The sequence below is a fragment of the Gambusia affinis genome, linkage group LG10 (assembly GCF_019740435.1).
Source record: "Gambusia affinis linkage group LG10, SWU_Gaff_1.0, whole genome shotgun sequence".
NCBI lineage: Eukaryota > Metazoa > Chordata > Actinopteri > Cyprinodontiformes > Poeciliidae > Gambusia > Gambusia affinis.
The window spans coordinates 27,265,103-27,288,870 of record NC_057877.1 but is presented as its reverse complement, the minus strand read 5'-3'; the positions used below and the strand labels follow the sequence as shown (position 1 = coordinate 27,288,870).

At 35.6% G+C, this 23,768-nt stretch overlaps 1 protein-coding gene across 2 annotated transcripts; it reads right to left on the bottom strand.

The window, feature by feature from the left end:
* Positions 1–1,721: 1,721 nt before the first annotated feature.
* On the bottom strand, positions 1,722–23,554 carry LOC122839056 (protein FAM102B-like). 2 transcript variants are annotated; one of them, XM_044130305.1, is made up of 12 exons: positions 23,468–23,554; positions 21,184–21,451; positions 16,283–16,403; positions 16,056–16,085; positions 14,925–15,041; positions 14,746–14,792; positions 13,035–13,129; positions 9,022–9,123; positions 7,602–7,830; positions 3,816–3,952; positions 3,408–3,477; positions 1,722–1,998 (listed from the first exon to the last, which is right to left on the bottom strand). In XM_044130305.1, the coding sequence occupies exons 2-12, from the start codon at positions 21,327–21,329 to the stop codon at positions 1,956–1,958; spliced, it is 1,137 nt and encodes a 378-aa protein (XP_043986240.1). In that variant the 5' UTR covers positions 21,330–21,451; positions 23,468–23,554; the 3' UTR covers positions 1,722–1,955. The 2 variants fall into 2 exon arrangements, with proteins under 2 accessions (XP_043986240.1, XP_043986239.1); XM_044130304.1 differs by lacking the exon at positions 23,468–23,554 and having other exon boundaries at positions 21,184–21,498.
* Positions 23,555–23,768: the final 214 nt, after the last annotated feature.

Genomic DNA, 23,768 nt, shown 5'->3' with positions numbered 1-23,768 from the left:
AATCTTCAAATCAAAAACAACTAAAAATGATTCATTACTTCAGATAACATTTTATGAGAACAAAATTACATTTTGGATAAAGAACAAGTGAACAATTATTCCTTCAACGTGAAAATGGATGGCACAATAAAATGAGGAAGAGGAGGACAAAATGCGCCACAAAGCTCAACAGATTAAAACCATGCATGTCACAAAATGGCCTAGTTAAAACACTAAAGGCTTGTGCAGATATGGCTGTAATGAGTTTAACATTTATTCTACGACTTGCAGTCACTCCTGATGGAAAAACAAAACAGCCCGTTTTCTAGACGGTTGATAATCCGTCAAGTTATTTGCCTACTTTGTTCTGAAACATCATGAACTTTGAACCCTAACAGGATATAAACAGTCTTCATACAACAAGAGGAATTCAGCACAGATTCATTCAATAGTGCAGTTTTCTACCATAGGTTTTCCTTCCACTCAACTTTCCCTGTGTATTCTTGGATACAGCCAGGTTAATTTAATAATTACATCTTATGTAATTATTAAATCGTCCTTGCTGAGGGTCTCAGTTACTGGCTGCTGGAAAACGGTCAAGTCGGCTTTCTTCACGATGATTGTGAGAACGATTTATTTAAATATCAACGTGTGTGTGACGTACGGAAGACAAATAGGGCCAATGGAAAAAAACAAACAAAATTTGACATTTTTTCCCCCCCAAAAAATTCAGATTTTCTTTCCCCGTCAAAATTCTGAATTTAATCTCAGAATTGACTTTTTTCCTCAAGAATTTTGACTTTTTTCAAAATTTTATTTAAAATTTTTTTTCACTGGCCTTCACCCTCTTCCATATGAGTGACTCTTGAATGAGAATACTTAAATATAAATGGTTGCTGTTTGCTCATAATGCATCTGACCGTTGAGCGTTTTCCTCTTGGCAGTGGATCACTTTATACTAGATTTTTTTGCTGTTCGGTTTGTTTACAAACAAAACTGCAGCATATGCATCAGATTCACAAGAGCCAGTTAATCAGTCAAACATGAACTTTCATTCATTTGTTTTTTTTCCCTGACCTGCAGGTCGGTGTGGATTGATGAAGAACCGCTTTAAAGCAAAGATTCAAGATATTAATCCTCACATTTTTAGCTACAGTTTCATTTAATGATGCAAAGTGGGAACATTTTTATTAATAAGTTGCTAATTGTAAAATAAATTTGGTTGTTCAATGACTGGATGGATTAGAAGCATAAAATAATGGCTAAAGATCTAGTTATAAAAAAATGCAGTTTTGGTAAAACAAATCAAGTTTTGCTCTTTTGTCTTTGACAGTTTCAACATTAAATTACATAAAATCCCATCATTCATTCAACACAGAAGTCTCACACATTGTCACCCACTCATTGTCCGCATTCACACATAAAATAGCTTACATCTTATGTTTCTGTAGTAAAATATTCTCGCCTTGAAAACACAAACAGTTATCGGTGCCAACTGCAGCTCTTCAGCTGCTTACAGGCAAATATTCCAGCTAAAGTCCTATCTTAAGTACGTCCAAAACAAGCAGACTAAAGGAATGTATCGAAAACACTTTAAAGGTGCACAAAGAGAAATTAATCTCCTCATTGGAATAAAAAAAAAGCATAAACATGTAGATCTGCCAACGCCCAAACTGAGTGAAAACATTCAACTGAAATATAACAGTTTCTTGGAGCGATTTGATAAATTTAATTCTTTAATCTACAGCTCTGCGTGTTTATTTGAGGTGATATCTTGCCACTTCTTTCTCCTGAATGTATCTGGTGAATTACAGCGGCTTAAATGAACACAAGGGGGCGCTATGGTTATGACAGAGATCAGTGATCAGGCTTGACACAGTGCTGATAATAAGGGCGATGTGTTTGCTGTGGGAATTGAGAAACAAACACAAACCAGTTGTTTAAAGTGTGATCAGGTTCATCCTGTCATCGCAGCGCTAATGCTTCATCACCACCTGTTCGTACGCTCCAGCGCCAACCCTGACGACAGAAAAAAATTTTATTAAACCATCACTATTTATTGATTTATTGCTAGCATTGTCTAAAAATAGCCTTGCTGTGTTTAGAATAAATTTGTAAAAAATATATTACAAAACAGACTAATAAAATGTATTTAATCAAAACGTTAATATTATATCTAAGGATGTTTATACACCTCTGGCAGATTGGGTTTGATCTAGGATCAAAATTGCAACACTTGATAAATTTTCAGCTGGTGTCTCAAACCATCCAAACTAATTGAAGAACCTGTTCCCCTCCTGGCCTGTGGGGGCGCTGTACCAAGATCCACTGAAGGAAACAACACAAAAATCTCTGAACTTAGTTTTCGGAGCACAACTAAGTTCTTCATGAATTTTTAAAAAAATGGAGCTGCATCAGATTTATAGGATTTTTGTTTGTCGTTTGTAAAAGACTGAGTCATTTCTCCCGCTATCGATAGATTTGAGTGTTTTTGTTTGTTGAATTTACCCATAATGCCCAGCATAATAGTCTACTTCCTCCTTTTGGACCAGTCTCCGGTCTGCTTAGTGTTCATTCATACCAGCCCTTCTTAATCCAGTTTAATCAAATTCTAGTTCGTTTGTCTAGGAAGCCTGGTTCTTTTGGGAGGTGTGAATGTGTAAACGGACTAAAAAAGCAAACTCTGATCCGTCTAGAGAGCTTGGACTCAGTTCAGTTGAAGTGAACTCTTGTGTGGTTTGAATGCATATGTGAACACCAAGCAGACCAGAGACGGCTCCAAAAGCAAGAAGTGGACTACAGAGCAGGGGATTCTGGGTAAATACAACCAAAGCGAACATGATGGTCTCTAGCTAGCAAGAAATGGCTTGTAGTCTTTTACCAACAAATAAAAATCACACTGACACTACTTTATTTTTGTTTACATTTCATGAAGAAGGAAGTTGTGCTCAGTATCTTCTTCAAAGGTTTTCATGTTGTTTCCTTCAGTAGTCCTTGGTGCAGCGCCCCCACAGGTGAGAAGAGGAACAGTTTTTTCAATTAATTTGGTTGGCTTGACTCAGTCTGGTAGACTCAGTTTGATTTGAGACCAAAATTGTTACATTTATTGCATTTTCAACTGCACATCAGGTGTGAAAACATCCTCACATCTGACTTTGAACCGCACCAAAGTTCTCTTCAACCAAATTGAGACCTAAGTTTGTAGACGGACCAGACTTCACTTTTCTTGGTTGATTTATGCATTCCCCAACTGAAACGAACTAGAGTTCAATTTAAGCAGACCAGTTGAATGAAACTTGAATTGTCATATTTTGTGTCAATGGAACCAACATGAGGTTTACTAAATTATAATTACCCACCCAAGGACACAACTCTAATTTAGGTAATCGGCAGTTCATATAATGCAAATCTGAGTCTCCAGAGCTCACCTGGTGGGCAGATGATGGCTTCCCAGGGCTGTGCTTCCTCCCGGCCCAACAAACAGACGCAAGCCTTCCTCTGAAGCACACACAGTTGTGGTTACAGTCATTGCAGGAGGCGCCCACTGCCTCCTGTATAATTCTAGTCATGAGGAGCAGCCAGTTGCTAGGCAATCTAAAAATAATCACGTATTGACAGCAGCTCCCTTTTCTTAGCTTTGAGCTGAACGAGACCTTGGAAAGAAACACAATGCTGTCCTAAAAGCGCACACAAACTGACTCACAGCGTAACCGAAGAGCACCGGCTAATTCATTGTTATGCAAACTAGCCGTGCATCTCTTGAAATTATCGTTATTCATTCTTATAGCAACATGTGGCTGAAGGATTTGAGCTGATAATTAGGCCAGTTTTCTCACCTTCAGCACTGGAGTCCAGTAAGCTAGGTGTAAAATCTTGACTTTGTAAAATCTTTTCCACAACATCATCAGCGTCCACCCGAGTGTCATCCATTCTCTTCAGCTGAGACTCCATGGAGTCCTGTTTTATTGGATGTCTAAACAGAAAGAGGACAGAAGTAAATATGTTTCCTTTGACACAAACTGGTCATTATTTCATTCTAACTGTCAAGTAGGGATCAAAACAAGCAACGATTTAATATCAATGAGTTTCTTAGATTCAAATTTGTTCCAATTGATTAACTAAAAGCGTCCATAGAGCTTCTCTTAGTGTTGTAGTTTAGCCGCCCTCCAGCAGGGGGCGCCGCTGGTCATCCTTAAGCGTAGCCGTTAATTTAGAATTAAAGATGGCGGCGGAGCCGTTCTTGAACAGTAAGGAGAAACGGTCCAAACAGAGTCCAGTGTGGGATGAATAATGAACTTTATGCAGTTCTGCTTTGAAGTATAGACACTCAACCAACTCCTGACATTTCACCTTAATGGCGACGTGAAAAACTTTTCATTCAGGAAATTATCGATCGGCTACAGTGAATGAAGACAACGCGACAGAAAAGCGGAGGGCAAAACGCAGAAAGAATTTAACCTGATGGAAAAAAACATGACGCCACAGTTTATTTTTAAGGCTGTCGTGAGTTAATTCACTTCATGGAGCGAAGTTTTAAAATTCCTCCAAGAGCAACTACAGACTACATATTTCTGTATGAATATCTGTAAATTGGGAATTAAGCGTTTCGTCTTTCATTTTTCTATTCAGCAACCTTCCTGTTTCGGTATATCTTGTATGTCTAAATTTAATAATCTGAGAACAATTTTCTTTTTATTCCGTCACTATTTAATGTAATGTTTTCTCATATTATGAAAAATGTAACCCTCGACACAAGAGAAAACTCAGGTTTTTAAGAAAATGTCTGCTTATCAGTTAATCATGAGTCAATAAGATCAATCAACTTTACATTAACTAATTGATCAATAACTGAACTTTAAAAATGTTTCCTGGAAAATAAATCTGATTGAACAGACAGATGGGCAAATTGAATTTTTCCATGTATTGGATAAACTTTATTTAAAAACTACCAGATAGATTGGAGCAACTCTGTTCTATGATTTCAGACATCATTTTATTTATTTTATCCATTTTCTGTTTAAAATTAATGTCATGTTGACATAAGATTTGAATGAAAAGGAGTAATTGTAAGAAAAATAGTTTCTCTTTTCTCAAAATTCAATTAGCTATACCATAAGTAGCTAAGCATCAATTAACAATCCATGTAAATGAATGTTTAAACACCAACAGGCAATGTGGATATAAAATATATTTATTTAAGACACTTCGGAATGAATACTTTATTATACTTTGATAGAATATTGAATGAATCTCCATGCTTCTGCAGCCTGTATTTTGGGCTTAAAGCATTTCTGAAACGCCTGAACAGCAGAGCGCTTGTTGCAATGTGCTGAAAACGCACTGTAAAAAAACCCAAAAAATTTAACCTCCACAGGCTGTGAATGTTGAAAAAACAATCTGGAGTCACCTGGTGAAACCTTGTCCTACAAACACTACAATGTGCAGTAACTGGTTTCCAGCTAATGAACTGGGACATGCAGTGTTGGCAGCAGGCTGTGGTCTTAACCGCCTCACAATAAACAGAAGTCAGGCTGACTTGAAACATACTTTTGAGGAAGATGGCACAAACAAACCAGCTTCTTTGGTCATATTTCTGCAAGATGGTTTAGAAAATTAACTTCAAGTATAAAAACAGGAAAACATTGAGATCAGATGTGGTATCTTCACAAGTATCACTGTTTAACAGGTTAAATTTCTTAGATTTTTGTCTTGAAGTGACACGTGGCTTTACAAGCCGACTGAAACCAGACTGACTTGTTTGACGCAGCACTTCCTGTCACAGTTTCATGTTGCATCGTTGTTGCTGAGGTTTCACGGCAACCAGTGATTCAAGCTGTGTATTTATAAGCTATGCAGAATATATTTATGAAATAAAAGTGTAATCATGGTGCTGATTCCATTTGTCTTAAGGCAGAGACAAATTACAAAACAACATAGATAAATAAAAGTGAGTGATTGTTGTAAAAGTCTGGCAGTTAAAGTTTAAGTGCATCATGCTGTTGTAGTTAAACTAGGGCTGAAACGATTAATCGCGATTAATCAATAACTGAAATCAACTAATTTATTAATCAATTAATTAACTACAGTAATTTTCAAAAGAAAAAAAAAACGAGGAGTAATTATGCCAAAACTGTACAAAAATATATTTACATTTTTCTTTTTTAACCCCTCCAGAGGGTCTTCAGTGGCTCCAGTGTCCCTTATATGAAAGTAGGCTGACAGGAAAGGGGGGAAGACGTGCAGTAACTATCGCCAGATTCGGGAATCGAACCTGCGACGGCCACGTTGAGGACTCAAGGCCTCTAAATGTGGGTTGCGGTTTCCCCTGCGCCACCATAGCACCATTTTGCATTTAAGAAAAAAAACACCTTTTTCTGTAAATGTGTTTTAGCCAAAACTTCTCAAATGGCCTCGTGGTTTTAGCTTCACCCAAAAGGAAAACAATATTACTGCATATTAGGCAACGCAATGTTTATTTTCTTACTTAAACAAAGAATTTAACTATTTACACATCTTAATGTAGTTTTCATTTTGTATTAAAACACTTAAGTGGTTAAATGAAAAATCTGTAGACTGTGACAATTTTTATACGACAAATCAATTAATGATCAGAATAATCGATTACTACAATAATCTTTAGCTGCAGTAAAACACATTCGTGGCAGGACATGTTTTTACCCACCAAACATGGCGCTGAGAGCTTCCCGTGACAACGACACCACAAACATCCTTCCGCTGCCTGGCGAAGCAGCTTGTGAGACGATCAGGTGTCATATTTACAACAAACGTGGCAACTTGCACCAAAGTCACTCTACTAGTCCTGACATTCATCCAACCTTCTTAACAACAGAGTATGTGCACTTTAAAGCATTTCAAACTTTACCAGCATCACACTTTGGAGTTAAAAACAATAAAAATGAGCTAAAAAAAATTACTATTATGATATAATTTATTACTGTTTGTAAAAATGCTTTGAGGCAGCATTTTACTGCAGGGACAAGATAACTTAAAATATGTTTTATGATTTGAAATGTCTCTCTTACATACACCCAGTACACCTGACTGGTCCAAAAGCAAAACACTAATTTAACTAAAAACAAATACCCAGTTTCAATAACTAACGTATAAAATACAAGCTAAACTTTATTAAAATTATGCAGATCAATACGTCATTAAGCCGGAAGGAATAATAAATATTTGTTACATTGGAACAATCCTAAAGAAGTTAAGGTAAATTACCTTCCTGCTCCAATTAAATCCTTGAACAAAATATACAGCAAAACAATTCCTTGGTGGAATTTAGTTAATATAAATATTTTTGGTAATTCCAGCCAACCTACAACAAGGAAAGTTTGGTCTGTAACTTCAGACCGTGATTAAAAAAAACATATTTTTATTATGTGTGTGAAAATATATGGTTTCAACTGTTGATGCTTTCTAAATTTAGGCTTTTAATCAAATGTTAGATTGGACATTATTACAAAACTGTGCAGTTTGAATATCAAAAACTTTCCAAACTTTGCAAACACCTGACTGAAATTCTCACATTTTCAAGGATTTTTCCAGTCCACCTGTGTGGACTTGGTAATAAAAACCCATCAGTTTGCTGCTGATAAACTCACCTGTTCAGTCGCTCGCAGGACAAGGAACAGTGCACCGGTGTGCCCGGCGGGTTTCCCGTGGTTGCCGTGGGAACCGGGTGCTCCGGCAGAGCTGGACAGGGTTTGGACTCTCGCTCCTCGCTCGGCTCCGGGATGCTTCCGATTCCCGTCGACGCGCTGCCCACCGAGTGGTTCCTCCGGTGGCTGAACTCGGACATGCTGGACGAGCGAGAGTGACCTGTGCTGTAGCCTGAGGGAAACGCCAAGCTGCACGTGAACGCACAGCCTAAAGGGTTACCGTGGAAACTTTGGGGGTTTTCATCCCCTCGTTTATAAACACTAAGCAAATTCATTTGAAAAATACAAAACTGGAGGCCACTATTAAAAATGTTAAGCAACATTCACATTTTGCATGCTATTATATTTCATTCTCTACTGCTTCTAAAAATAGCCAAAGCAAAAAAAAACAAAAACCCTACATGTTTCCAAAACATTTATCTTGGCAATAAATGAATACATCTAGAATCTGAATTAATGAGTTAAAACATTTAATTTCCCTTTGGGATCAATATCGTAATCATGAATTGGAATTTGAATGTTTATTGGTGTTTGGAAAAAGAACGATTGCAGAAACCTCCGGAATGTAACGTCACAAGTCAGCAGGTACAACCCGTTACCTAGCAACCCCAACGAAGCGCAGCCGGTTACCTAGCAACCCCTGCCGAGTTCCATATGGTTAAAATGAACTATTTCTAAACTCTGTTTGTCTTGTAAAGTGCCTTGAGATATTTGTTGAAAATTGGTTCTGTATAAATAAGCTGAGATGCCTTTTAGTAGGCCAATTTTTATTGTTATTGGTCTTATTTAAAAATGTATTTTTCACAGAAAATAGACTTTCTAGTTATCTGTAGGAATTATTAAACTTTTTCCAATTATATTCTCAATTTCTGGTTTGGCTCAAAGTGTGAGGCGGCATAAGACTAGCCCAATTTCCTCTTACCAATGATCAATTGTTTTGCACTTTTGCAACAAAAGCTTCATGTCTGCAGGAAGCTCTTGAAAAGCAAAATACATCTGAGGGCATCAGACATGAGACGGGCGACTTCCTGCAAACTAATCTGAGGTTTGAATAAATCTTAAGAAGCGTTGCATGAGGCAGGAAAAAGGAAAACATGTTTCCACCCTTCATGAGTGAAGCACTGCAGTCGCTCTTTGCACTTATCCACTTCCTCTAATCGTTTGTTAGTGTCATTCGATCTGCCGGCGCTGGAAACCGGAGCCGCCAGCTTTGAACGGGAGCCGTGGCTCATCCCCGGAAATTGATTTCACTGTGTTTGCCCTCCTTGAACCAAAAGTTACTTTTAGTTCTACCTGAGTCACTGAACAAGAGGAGCTTAAAAAAAACCCAATTTAATAGTTTTTAGAGTATGTTATTATCTACCTGAGAGTTTGGACTGCTGGCTGGCGTAGCTGGAGGTCCGGGAGTGGCAGCAGCCTCCCAGATCGTCTGACATGACGGGACACTTTCCTTCTCGGCTTTCGCCTGGATGAGGAGGGACAAAGTGGATAATTTCATTTCAACCCCTCTGAGTGTTCGCTGCAAATGTGTGAATGACGGAGAATAACTGAACTTCAGAAGCTATTAAATCGCTTCTGAGTCACAAAATGGTGGAGAAATATTGGACAGAAACAGCAAAACCTCAACACTGTGTTATTACACAAGCATAAATATTCTTATGAAAGTTATTTTCTTTAGTTACCTGAAACTCCTTTTACCCTGAAATATTAATATGTGACACAGAGGCCCATTTTTTTATTTGCTGGCCACTCGGCTGGAGGAGGAGTCATGTTTATATTGCCATTATTAGCAGCGTTTCCACTAGAAATGTCCGCAAAACTTTGTTGATATTCCACTAATGTCATAAAAAATTCAATTTTGCAGTTGCAGTATTTCCATTAAATAAGAAAAGTAATTAAAATGAATGTTTGTTCTCGTAATGTTATTAAAAATTATGCTGCACCATCTTCTTCCCACTACTTCCTGTCGTCTTCGTCGTTTCCAGCAGTAGTAACATCCGGTTGTTGGTTACATGACTTGTGTGACACAAAAAAACTACTTCCACTTCAGTTTTGCGAAATAAACTAATTTGATGCAGCCGAAGAACCAAACAAAACTTTTTACTTTTTTCGTAATTGCTATGTTTCCATTAAGCAATTTTATTTTCGTAACGACAATTTGTACGATTTATGGAAATGCAACTACCGTGAGCATGTTTGTCAGGAGTAAGCAAAGAGAATAAATTTTATTGTCATAATGTCATCTTAGTGTTTGTGTTCATAAAATACCAGATAAAATCCCTGAGAATGAAAGTTCTCAGAAGATAAAAAGCCGTTCTTCAGGCTAATAAAAATAACTTCAGTTTTATTTCCAGACAAAATCCAAATGACTCGTCTAGAACGACTACATGTTCGACAGAAAATAAAAGTGATTACAAAGGAGGCAGGAGCTGGAAAAAAGCCTAATACTTAACACTTAAAACACAAAATTAAGTGTTTTCTGTTCACAATTCATTTTTTTACTGGTTAATGAAAAATGCAATAATTGGTAATTTAACATTTTAGTAGACAAAAATACAATTTTACAAGATTTAATCAACTGGATTTAGTCTAATTAAGCCTGTCACAATAAGCAATGAGTCAATTAATCGCATTAATTTAAATGGAGCGCAATAAATTCCATTATTCATAATTTCTGTAATTTGCTTAATAAAGTGATGTTTCTCTTTAGTATTACTGAAAAGGTTTAATTTTGAAGAATACTGGAAACACTGGAGTCAGTATAAAGCTGTTAGTTTGCACCTTTTTGTTGCACAAGTCCTAACTGGCAGATTTCCCAATTAAGCAAAACTGGCAAATTTGATTTACTTGCTGGCAAAACATTATTATTTATGTTTTGAAGTGCAGGTCTGTTTTGCTGTGACTTCATAATCCATTTTATTTATTGTTTATTTTGGATAGTTAAAACGTCTTCCTGTTGCAGTGCTAAATGTTCTTTGGGAAATTAAAGTTCATTGATCTTTGAGAGGATCTACTTGCATTATTATGACAATATCGTTTATTGCAATAATTTCTGGGACAATTTATCGTCCAAGAAAAATGTTATTGTGAAAGACTTAAGAATAATACCAAAAAAGACTGAAATTAAATCAGAATGTGCTGCTGAATTAACCTTAATGGGATGTTGGTTCAACACAGATTAATAAAAACATGATAGTTTGTAACAAAAATGTACATTTTACAGTTTTACAGTAACATCTTGGGGTCACCAAGTTTCCATGGTAACATGTAGAGTTTGCTAAATGATACTGGGATTTAACTGGAAGACCATGTTTTAGTCAGATGGGTGTAAAGATGAAACAATATTAAAACAAAGGATGTAAAAAAACTCTTTACTGGAACATTGAACCAACACATTTTACACACAAGCCGACGCAGTTTCCCCCTGAACGGACATGAACAGCGTCCTATTTTTAAACATGTGAAAGCCCACAGGTCAGAACAGATTGTAGTTCATCTAAAAGAGGTTGTTTGAATTATACATGAAAGCACTCTTCTATTCAACACTGCAATGAAGGCACACAGTACAGGAAGAGATTCTAATGTAAGAAGGAATAAAGCTGAAGAAACACCCAAATAAAACAATTTTTACGCCTTATGAATGTTTATAAAGCTTTAACATTTTATAGTGGGAGAGAGTGAGGATTATATCTGCATGAGTGAACAAAGTTGGGTTTCTCTTGATTTTAAATCGGCTTAAAAGCATTTACTGAAGAAAACTGAAGATGAAACAGCTCTTGAAATGTTCAGTTTACCCGAAAACAGCTAGATTTTTTCCTAAAGTGTAGATTACACTTTAGGAAAATGTGATCTACAGGAACAGAGCGCGATGAAGCTGAGTTAACTCACCAGATGGTTTGAAACGCAGAGCCATTTGGCTCAGCTGCTGTGATAAAATGCTTCAGCGCTGCAGCTAATGACTGCAGGGAAATCCACGGATTATCAGATCAGACGGCTCCGTTATTTACTTATTTACTGCCTCAATTTTGTAGGCTACACTGAAAATCAGATCATGTGCAGAATTAGGAAGTGACCTGAGTCTGAACGGCTCAGTAAGACTCCTTTATATCAGACTGGATGTGTGTTTTGCATGAGGTCGCACAGTAAAACTCTTAAAACTGTTCATATCAGGGTTCCAACTAACAATTATTTTAATAATCGATTATTGCGACGATTAATCTGAAAGAAAATTGGCAAATTCTATAGATTTCTCATCTAACCACTTAAGCCTTTTTATGCAACATCACAAAAACATTTAAAAATTGAAAATAAATAAATTCCTTTTTGAATAACGAAATAAACATTTTCATGCTTTAAATGCCGCAGCATAGCATTCCTTCAGTCAATCCTACGTCCATATTAGGAGTTGTGGGTAGAACATATTTTCAAGCGGGGTTTTTTTGTATCTTAAATGCCAAAAGTAGATATATTTTATATGGTCTTGACTTGATTAGTATCTGTATATGTTGTTTTTTCAGCAAATTGACTTTTTTGTGTCTATATAATCCAATTAATCAATTACTAAACTAGTTGATGATGATTTCAATAACCGATTAATCGTTTTAACCAAAATTCAAATGATACATTTTCTCACAAACTTTAGTCTTTTACTAGGGTTTTATGGGATAGAACAATACAAAGCTAGAAAAGAAATGCAGTTTTAGACGTTTTTAACAAATATACAAAATGGAAAGTAAGCTTATGTATTCTGTGCACGAGTCAATTTAGAAAAAAATAAAAGTTTTTCGATATAAAGTGCTTTTCGGCAGTCAAGGAAACAGTTTTTTTACGTCACACGAGTCATGTGACCAACAACCAGATATTACTACTGGCGGAAACGACAAAAAAGACAAGAAGTGGTAAGAAGACGATGGTGCTGCACGTTTTTTAATGACTTATTTTTGTGAGAACAAACTTAGTAACTTTAATTATGTTTCTTATGCAATATGATTTTAATTGTGCTCTTTATTTTATGTACAAACCATTATTGTAATTTCATTTTTGTTTTACATTAGCAGAATATCTACAAAAGTTTGCAAAATTAGAGATAGAAACAAAGCCATTGAGTTTCTAACAAACCTCCAGGCTGCTCCTGTAAATGTTTTTAAATTTTAGATGTGATGCCTTGGTAGGTTTTCAGTTGTGCCCCTTCCATTTTCAGATATTAATTTCTTATTAAAAAATTACACGCAGGCAGTCTGTTTATTAAGAGAGGTGTCAGCGAAGGTAGTTAAAGTTTACGGTTGTTTGCAGCGGACTTTAAAAGATGCCTGCTGATGTTTCAGCAAACAGAAAAAAGAGAGAAAGTGAAGAGTGTGATGGCGTGAGTCGTCTCACCAGAAAAGCCTTTCTGTGAGTCTCCGCCCCTCCGTTCCTCCAGCAGACTCTCTCCATCACTCTGGATCCCAATCACTGTGGCTGTGGACGGAGGCCTGGGCAGTAGAAACACAATGTGGCTTTATTTCCTCCTCTGTATTTCCATCAGGCCTTTATCACAACAAAAGAAACCGAAGTAAAGACAAGGTGTTGCTGGTTTAGACTCAAGAGTATGGATTAATATCAAGGCATTAAACTCAAGAGTCGCAATCAGGGGGGAAAATATTTTTTACCTATAAGTAAAAACACTTTTCTTTCTGAATGCCAGCTTCAGTTTTTGGAGTAAAAAATGTTAAATTAAATAAACAGGGTTTCTACAGGATTCCAATTTAAGACTTTTTAATACCCGCTTCATTTAAATTTAAGACCAAAAAACTATAAATATAGTTATTGAAGTGAGCCAGTGGCAAAAACAAACTTTCATGATACATTTGCAATTATCCATGATAGTCACAAAAGGGTGTATTAGCTTCTAGTTAGCGACCGCACTAAAGAAGTCTGCTTGTGCCTCAAACTTAGCCTGACAGAAAAGTCCAACAAGGAATAAAAAAAACTACATGCAAGACTGAATAGTTCAGCCACTGCAAAATTTAAGACCTGCGATTAATAATTTAATTTAAGCCCAATTTACATTCTGAAAAGAATTTAAGACATTTTAAGCCCTTAATTTTTGGGTGCACCAATTTAAGGCTTTTTAAGGATGTGCGGACATCCTGATTTTTTATTTTAAAGTTGGCCTTTAGAAGTTATAAATATAACAAATTATTTTTATTAATCATTTATTGTTTGGCTATGTTCATTTTTTTTTTCCCCCCCACCAGGGGGTCTTTTTGTGGCTCTAGTGTCCCTTATACCACAGTAGGCTGACAGGAAAGGGGGAAGGGGAAGACATACGGCAAATGTCGTTGGGTCCGGGAATCGAACCCGCGACGGCCACGTCGAGGACTGAGGGCCTCCAAGCGTGGGGCGCGCTACCCTCTACGCCACCGGAGCACGCCCCGGCTCTGTTCATTTTTTGAGTCACTATGATGTTATAAGCCTTAATTATTAAAAATTTAATACATATTATTATTTTTCTGAAAAGTGTCCAGAGCAGATCAGGCTGCAATGTGAAGAAGTCTTCATTAAGTGACCTTGTAGTGATTTAGGAAATAAATAAAGGAATCAATGTGACATTTCTGCTGGGTTCAGTGACTGTGATACTTATGTCACCATGAAGCAAAAAATGTGAGTGATTATCTCAAATAATCAGAATTATTACAGCAGAACTGTGGACAACGTGAGTTTGGTTGAAACCAGTCTCAACTTCAATCTCAGTTACTTTGTTAAAATCGGATCGTTACAAGATAAAAAGAAAACACAACTAATAGAAATGGCTTTAGTGGCGCACTGATTTTAACTTCTGTAGAAAAGAGGGATTCACTTCACTTCCTTCATAATTATTATTATTTTCAGTCACTCCTTACATTCAGATTTACAGCGTCTGGCGTCTTCTGGTGCAGAATTAGCAACAAAGTCAGGAGGGAAAACAAATCAGACTTTTTTGGGTGAGAAATCTGGAATTTGGTCATTAAATAGTTGGATTTTGGTTGCATTCGCCTGCTGTGTGAAAACAGAAATATCTGCTACCTTTATTAAAATCTACAAGTAGAAACATGTTCTTCAAACTTACGTTTTGAAACAGGGATCCCCTGACATGAGCTGCGTACCGATGATAACCTACGGAGAATAAAACGGTTGATGGGCTTTACGTCAGTAAATCTGCTTATTGCCTTGTATTTAAAGTAAAACATAATTCCTGTCATCCAGAAATAAACCAGGCTGAATCTGCTGTGGACACACAGATGTTACCTTGAGAATGGAGTTATCCTGCCGGGTATTTTTGGTATCGTAGCCTTCCAGCAGACACCTCCGAGTTGTGTTTCCTGAGCCGGCAAACTCTGCTAAATTCAGATCTGCAAAACCGAGCTGAAGGAGACAAAAACAAAACAAGGTGAACCTTTTTTTTCCACTTCCTGTCTGCAGAAAATGAGTAATGTGACCTTTAGATACAAAGACATGAGAACAAAGGAATAAAATATCTTTTACGGCTCAGTTTTCCTTCATGACAGGCTGGTTTCTGTCTGACAGTGATCAGAATATTATCACGCTGCTCAGTTTCAGTGACTGTAACCAAAACCTGAGCTGTGGTCTGAGGATATTTATCAAATGAAGAAAAATTTCACTTTTTTACGTATGTTTTTAATTACAAAAGCCAAGAGGATAATCTACACAAAAATGTAATTATTGTAATTTATACTTTACTTTTCCCCCCAAGGTGAAACGATTGAAAGAAGAACTTTTAAATAGAAACATTTATTGTTATCCTGGAGGGGAAATCTGTTGGAAGCAGAGCTGCTGGCTGTTCTTCAAAATGGGAAAAACAAGAATGCATTAAACTGACCATTATTTTATTTATTGATTACACTGATGATGATTATTCAGATTTTTAAAATTCTACAGATTCTTCATTTAACCACATAAGTTTCTTTATACAATATTAGAAATACATTAAATGATTAAAATAAGTAATTCTTATTTTTAAGTAGGAAAACGTACATAAAAAAAAACATTCCTTTGATAAATCTGAACTGGGTGACGTTCAAATTTGACGAGTTTTGGCTAAAACAGATTTACAGACAAACATGTTTTTATCTTAAATGCAAAATGTAGATTTTTTTAATAGTTTTGGCTGAATATGTTTTTCTCAGTAAATGTCCTACTCCAGTTAAGCCTTTTAATAGCTACAAGAAAACAGCAAAACTTTCTCATTTCTACAGTAAGCTGTAATAAAATAATCCAAAAGGAAAAAACAAAGCTGGACCAGGAGCCCAGACTCGCGCTGTGAGGATTTTACAGGAAGTTAAACATTGTAAGTTGACTGTTTGTCAATATTTGCATTTCCAATATTTGTATTTCACCCTCTAAGTTCATAATAATTACCTTTGCGTACGCTTTTCCACCCTTGAGCTCCTGAAAAAGAAAAAAAGCAGAAAGGTTAGAAGCAAGACGATAATCTGTCAGATTATGATTATTAAAAGCAACAGGAACACAAAGATAAAAAACTAAAGTTCTCCTTTTGGTAAATGTTACTTCAGGTTTCACATCAAACTTTCAGGTTTCAGTTCGACAGCAGAACGTTTGAAACCCGAATCTCTCATTTTACAAACCTTTCTGACCGACACGCGACACATGCAGGGGTCCAGCACTCCGGTTCCTGCACTGGCGCTCATCTTGCACGGAAACGAGAAGCGCTTCCTCCATCGGACGCAGTTGGCCTGCACCGGCTCCCTGGAACAGGAAGTCACAAAGGATTAGATGACCTTTAAGCCCGTGAAAGGTCAGATATCACAGGCTGCATACGGCGGCTGTAAAGGCCAAATTTCAGGATGATTGTGGCAAAAACATTTCTTAACACATTTCTGATCACGTATGAAAATTATTTTAGCACAAAACCTGGATAAATGCAGGTTTTTGATCTTTCGTTGATAAATAACTCTCGGTGTAATGTGAAATAGATTTGAGAAAGTGGAGCTGCACCGACTGATCCGGCTTATTTTGGACAATATTATTATTATTTTGAATTATTTTTTCCTTTTATGATGCATCTGTACAACACTTTAGTATTTAAAGCACTTCATAAATAAATGATGATAGATTTTATTCTTGTAATATTATATCTATTATTTTCAAAATATATCTGAATGCGACTTTATTCTCGTACAATTTTATTCTTGTTTGACTTTATTTTCAGAATATTATGACTGTTTTTGTAATGCTATTGTCAAAGTACGACTTATTATTGCGACTTAATTCCTATATTAATTATTAATTCAACCTTATTCTCATTTGATTTGATTTTCTTGTAGCACTATTTTTGAAACAATACTTATTATTGCGACTTTATTCTGAAAATACTGTAATTTTGTCATAATATTATGACTTTATTCTGATATTTTGTACAACTTTATTCTCATATGAGCTTATTTTTAATAATTTTCTAAGATTGTCATCATTTTATGTTTTATTTTTCTTATACATCCCTAATGCTGCATCATACTAAATGAATCCACTAACACTAAATTAATACCAGATTAATATATTCTGGTTCCAGTCAACACAAACTGGTATTAATTATCCTGTGATTTTCTGGATATCTGATTTGATAAATCTCTGTTTTTGCTTCATGTAACTGAATCCATGCGTTGCGATGGCAGGAAAATGGCTTCCCAGTCCGTTCTGCACGTGAGTTCCCAGCAGAACGGATGGGATGAAGTGAAAGAGAAAGGAGTGTGTGCGTGGGCAGAATTACGATACCACAGATGGCTTCACTTTCACTGGCGTCCTCTGCTCTCCCACTCACATCTCCAATCTGTTTATGCAGCCCAACATGCCGTAAATCACCTCACTTTCTCCCAGTTCTGGAGGTTTTTCCCTCTCACTGTTTGCACATTTTTTTTAAATAAATACAACAAATAATTCAACAAATAATAAATTGTTGAATGCAGAAGAAAATGTATTTAAAAATGATCACTGTGTGGTGAAATGTGTATTCTGCTCCACCTCACTATAAATAAAAACCAGCAGATGTGTGACTAATGTTGTACAAATGCAGGCGTCATCCTGAGGTGAGTAATCTTTGGAGGGAACTCCCGGCATCAGGAGTTCTGGCTCTTCTTCATGGTTCACGCTCTGCAGCTCGCAGCGTTTCTCTACAGCGCGAGCAGAGAGGCAAATAAATCCCACCTCTCCTTTCTTTCAGATGTCTGGCTGAACGACAGCAGGTCTCCACTTACAGACAACAGAGAAGCAGCAACTCAACTACAACTTGTTACAATGGAGAATTAAGGGAATAAGGTGAAAATATTGAGAATAAAATTGTAAAAGAATACGGACAAAAAACTGGATTAAGTCAGTATTAAGAGAAAAGTTATTAAGACTTTATTCTCGTATTCTTACAACTTTATTCTTGTGCTATTACTTCTCATTATTACGACTTCTCGTATTTTGCAACTGAATTTGCGAATCATTACAACTTTATTGTATTGTTACGTTTTTGATCTTGAATTATTACAACTTTGTTATTTTATTGTTACATGAATTCTTGTTTTATTACAACTTACGACTTTATTCTACTGCAAGAATAAAGTCGTAATTATACGGTATTATTACCACTTTGTGAATTATTGCGACCTGGTTCTTGTATTATTACAAATTTATTCACATAACGGCTTAATTTAAGTGCTATTACGACTTTACCCGTGTATTATTATGACTGTGATGTATTATGATTTTAGTCGTGTTTTGTCTTAATTCACGTCCTATTATCACTTTATTTTTGTAATTACAACAATTCTTGTAATATCACGACTTTATTCATGTATTATTACAATTTTTTTATTTTTTTACATTTTTTACATCTCTGTTCTTGTAATATTATTACTTTCTTCTCATTATTACAAGTTTATTCTATTTATTTTTTTATCTTAGTATTGCCCTAATAGTTCCTTCGTAGTTTTGTGACGTGTCTGAACAGCAATTTTCCAATCTAGACCTTGATTACGAGAGATGAAACGATAACTGGCCAGAGATTGGAATCAAACTTTTTTTTCTTTTTTTTTTTTTTTTTACATTTTTATTAGACTTTTTTTTTTTAAAGTCAGCATTTCTGTCAAATGCTGGAATAAATTTAATAAATCATAAAATATATCAAATAAATTCAGAAATTAGTCTGGGTGCACGGATTGCAATTTTCTGGTTGGTCACCGACTTTTAAAAGTCGGTGACCAACCAGACCTGCCGACTCAGATTGCTGGCCTAAAATTAACTAATTGGTTTTGGCTGGGAAACGTGTGATCAGTCAGTCTAATTAAATGTAAAAGAACCAACAGATGTACCAGACAAAATAAATGGGAACAAAGCAAACATCCAAAAATAAGCATAACATTTAAACATCTGTTATTGCAAACAAATCAAATTATCCTATTTTTTTATCATTTCCTTACATAAATAATGTAACTATCAAAAACAAACTACCTGGGATAAGAAAATGACTCTGATCCTCTAGAATTAACAGGATGAATTATTTGATATATGAAAAGGTATTTAATAACTATCACCAGCCTTTGCTCACATTTCCCCTGTAGGACTTCAGGTTGTAAGTTAAACAAACTACTTGAATTATTTCCACATGAACAATTTTTGATAAAAAAAAAAAAAAGAGTACGGTTTCATCTTCCTGATAGGAAACTTATATTATCACTTGGCTGAACTGACTCCTCAAACACAGGATGATCGAAGCAGACATGTAGAGTCATGAAACATTTTTTAAAAATGTGTTTTTGACATGTTTGCTTTAAAAAAAACGTCCATATTGGATTTATCCTCTGTTTTTTATATAAGCAATCACATTTGTTGGGATTAACTTCATGAACTTGAGTTAAGATTTCAAAATCGGCCAACTTACTCTAGAACTGACAAAGGGGTGTACTTTCTTTTTAACATGACTGCAGTCATCTCAGTGCATCTATACGTCTCCATTGCTTGGAATCAACTAATAAAGATCTAAAGAGTTGCAAAATTTTTGATCCAGCAAATGTAAGCTTTTTAATTGCAAAAAAAAAGAATAATAATAAATAAAATGAATCAATCAAGCTTTTTCAGAAGATACCAACTTCCAGTTTTTCCTTCAGATCTGACCTGCCGACTCCAAACTTTACTCTGAAAGCATCGGGATGGCTTGTTGGGGATGTGCGCTCCAAAATACACAGACACAAGTTTCTTTCACACAGGCAGACTGGTGGACATTATTTTTAAATTATCTTCTTCCGTATCAAAATACCTAAAATCTTACAGCAGCTGTGACAAGTTTGCATGCATTGATGCTAAGCAGTTACCATCTAGCATCATTGGAGTCCAGAGTTTGTTTGGGAAGCCTGTCGTAATGAACAATAAATCATGCTAAATCATTTGTATAATTTATCATTTTTCTCTCTTTCTATCAAAAACTGGATGATAAAAGTCTTCAGTCTGATCTCAACGATCCCTTTTTGAAGTGCAAGTTTGTTTACAGACACTTCATGATTCTTTTTATGTTTTTTTTGTTTGTTTGTTTTGGATATTTAAAATGTCTTCCAGGTCCAGTGTTAAGGGTTCGTTACAATTTAAAGTTTATTGATTTTTGATCATGTGTTTTTGGATTTAAAAACAATATTATCATTTAAACCATTAACTTCTGACAATTTATCGTGTGAAAGGCTGATATGTTTAGCAATATTTCGCTGTAATTGATACAAAAAATAATGAACATTTGTGTCTAAATCATCGTTTGTTACTGCAGTATGTTTTGGAAACATAAAATTCAGTGTAAAAATTGTATTTCATTAGTGTACATATATGGGATCCTGGACTGTCTAACTGGTCTCTGTTTTTTTAACACGTTCTGCCTCAAATGAAGAAGTTTTGTACTTTTGTATGAGAAGCGTCTTAAAGAACATTTTTGTTATTATTTACAAAACAGATCTATAATTTTAGAGATTTTTCCATTTCTGTGAGACTAAATTGGCTGTTTTAATAAACAACCCCTATAACGTAACTAACATATCTATTACAAACAGGGCTCAGGTGTATTAGGTACACTTATAAAACACATTGGTTCTTATGGTACAACAGTACTTCCCTTCCAACTGAACTGCAAATAAGATATTCAATTAAACACAATTATGATGCCGTGAATTACTTTAACACTGTGCAGGTTTTACCTTCACAATCTGAAGCTAAATTAGGTTTTTGAGCTACAATTTGAAAAAGTTGAAGTACAAATTTATTATTAAATGACGAACAAGTGACAGCTCCCGCGTTTTCCTAAGCTAAATATTTAGTTATATTTAACATAAATATTCTGAAAGGTGGTTAATTGTACATCAGCTTTATTTAATTGGCTCGTTTTTAACGTTAGTCATGTAGCATTTAGCTAACTATCTATTAACGTTTCTGGACGGGTTAAAACCACGGAGTTAAATGCTAAATAGAGACAGAACACCGGTTCCAATTAAAGTATTTTTCTTTTTACCGTGAAGATTCCTCGGAGAAGCCGCCATCCAGCAGCCTGACTTTACAGAAAAGGACGCCGTTTACGATGGGGACCGACGACAGCTCGTCCAGCTCGAAATCTACCCTGAACTTGAATTTCTTCTTCTTCATCATCATTAAATCCATACACAGTCTCGGCGGTTGCGAGGAGATGCTCCGATCCCAGGCGTCGCTGACATTACAGCCCCATTGTGTGCTCTTCTTCAGATTCACCGGAGTGTTGTTGTGGGAGGACGGTGGTGGTGAAGCTACGGATGACAACAGACCGTCAATGCTACAAACGCAAGCGCTATATGGATGTGCATCCTGTTTAGGCTTTCAAATTAAAAGCATAAGGCGGACGTTCCACTCTTTTTGTACTAATGAAACAAAAATGTTAGTTTTTGTTCAAATCGCGAATTATCCTTTGTAAAAAGCAAGTAAATTGTTTAATTTGACTTACAATGGCATATTAGCGCCATAATGTATGGATGAAAAGGAGAAATAAAAGTCTATCAAGCTGTCAGAAATTTTCTAGAAAAAACAATTTCATTTCTGACTGAGAAGTCAAAAATTTACTAGAAAAAAACCGAATTTTTTAGATTAATCTAAAAAAAAAAAATCAGAAAAACAGGAAATTTCTGGGTTTCAAAAATTGCCAATTTGGTAGAAAATCTCAGAAATTTTCTACAAGAAATTTGGAAATTTAAAAGTTTCAGAAGTAAAAAATTTTAGACTTTTGAAACTTAGAAATTTCACCAGTTTTTTTAGTTTAATATCAAAATTTTAGTAATTTTCAGTAATTTTTCATCTTTTCAAACTCAATAATTCCCATGTTTTTTCTCTCAAATATTTCAGAGATTTTTGGCAAAAATTTGCTATTTTATGTCTACAATACAAGACAAAAAATTCAAAATAGTGTCATATTTTACTTTGTCACTCAATCTTAAAGTTAAAAAGCAAATTTTCAGTTGATCAGGAAAGATGTTGAATGAATTTTTCCTACTCTATAATGCAACTTTGTAGCCATATCTGTAATTTTTGCATCTAAAATACATTACTATGCATTCTATGATTTTCTTTTACCAATTACCAGAGTTACTTCCTTACAATTTGGTTTAACATATTTAAATTTTGCAACTTTACACCCTTAATGAGTACAACCCAACTAGAAAAGGTAAATAAATAAAACCCAAAACAGCTACTGTAACCTGATTACATGAGTTTACACCAAGCCCGCCGTGGAACAAATTTTGCTGAATGATATATTCTCCCACTAACTATTCCAATAAATAATAATGTTGTTTTGACACCATTTTCAAGTAATAGTTTGATGATGACACAATAAAACACATGAGTTTTTCTACTTAGTAAAACTTGCTTCTAACAGATCTTTGTATTTATAAACTAAATATGAAATTTATCACAACTTGTCCCATGTGTTTTTCCCCACACATGAAGTTATTTACTAAATCTAACCATATATTGTAATAAAAACTGAAGTATAAATTCAAAGGATATTCCATTTGCAAGTTTTAATACACTTTTTTCATTTTTTGAACAATAAAGGGTTCTTTAGTAGTCAGGCATTTTTATCATTATGGTAGTACAAACCAAAAAGCATATTTTTTAAAGTTTGCATCAATATGCATACAATCTCTTCAGTTGCAATGCCTGTAAATTCTGCTTGAGATTTATATTTAATTTTAAAAAGTTTCAGTTACGTTTTTATTTCTACTTGTCAGCATTTTTATGTTTTCTTAATATTAAAAAACAAAAAAACAAAACATTGCCTCTTTTACTTTGAAATACCTCTAGTTTAAAGGGAAATGCAGCGGTGACAACTGTTAATCCCATGGAGCTTCAAAATAAAGCCCGCCTCTTTTCTCGATCTCCCCCTGCCGGTCAGACGGAGAACAGCAGCACTGATTGTACAGATTAAAACAAAGCGAAACCGCCTGCTGTCGTTTGGTACGTTGTCGCCACTTCATGGTTAAAACTAAGCAGTGCAAAGTTTTGAAATGTTTTTCTTTTGTAAAACAAATAAAACACGGATGCGAAGTTTTAGTCAAAGCAATTCAAAAGTTTTATTTTCTAAATAGGCTGCCGAGTGAACTCTGGCGACACCTGCCGGATTCTATTGGGTATAGAACGCTGATCTGTTTCGGTGATATTGTACGCAGTGTATGGCAATATTTGCAGGTTCTGCGGATTTGTAAAATCAACCATAACTTTTAACATCAGCGCATGAGTGGGAGGAGTTTTGGGAACAGTTTTACACTCACCTGGAAAGTATGTAACAACGGGATTTTCTGGTAGTTAGATGGGTGTGTCTGTATAATGTTCGCGCAGTAAAAGAAGGAGGTCTTTCCAGACCAACTGAGCCGAGTCCTTTCCCCACCCTTCCGCCAGCCTACCTCATCCGCTCCAAGCTTTTTTTTTATTCAAACATTTTAATCTATTTTCTTTCCCAGCGACCCATTAGGAGATTCCTCTCCAGGTTGCAACGCGGAAAATTTTGTGGAAAACAGACGGAGCAATCCTTCTGCCTGAAACCAGAAGTGCCCAACCACAGGAGGCGATCTG

Coding starts and splice junctions, on each gene's coding strand:
- LOC122839056 (XM_044130305.1), bottom strand. CDS start 21,329: ATGGATTTAATGATGATGAAGAAGAAGAAATTCAAGTTCAGGGTAGAT. Junction 16,404..21,183: donor TTCTCCGAGGAATCTTCACG/GTAAAAAGAAAA, acceptor TTCCTGTTCCAG/GGAGCCGGTGCAGGCCAACT. Junction 7,831..9,021: donor CCAGCAGTCCAAACTCTCAG/GTAGATAATAAC, acceptor CGTTTCCCTCAG/GCTACAGCACAGGTCACTCT.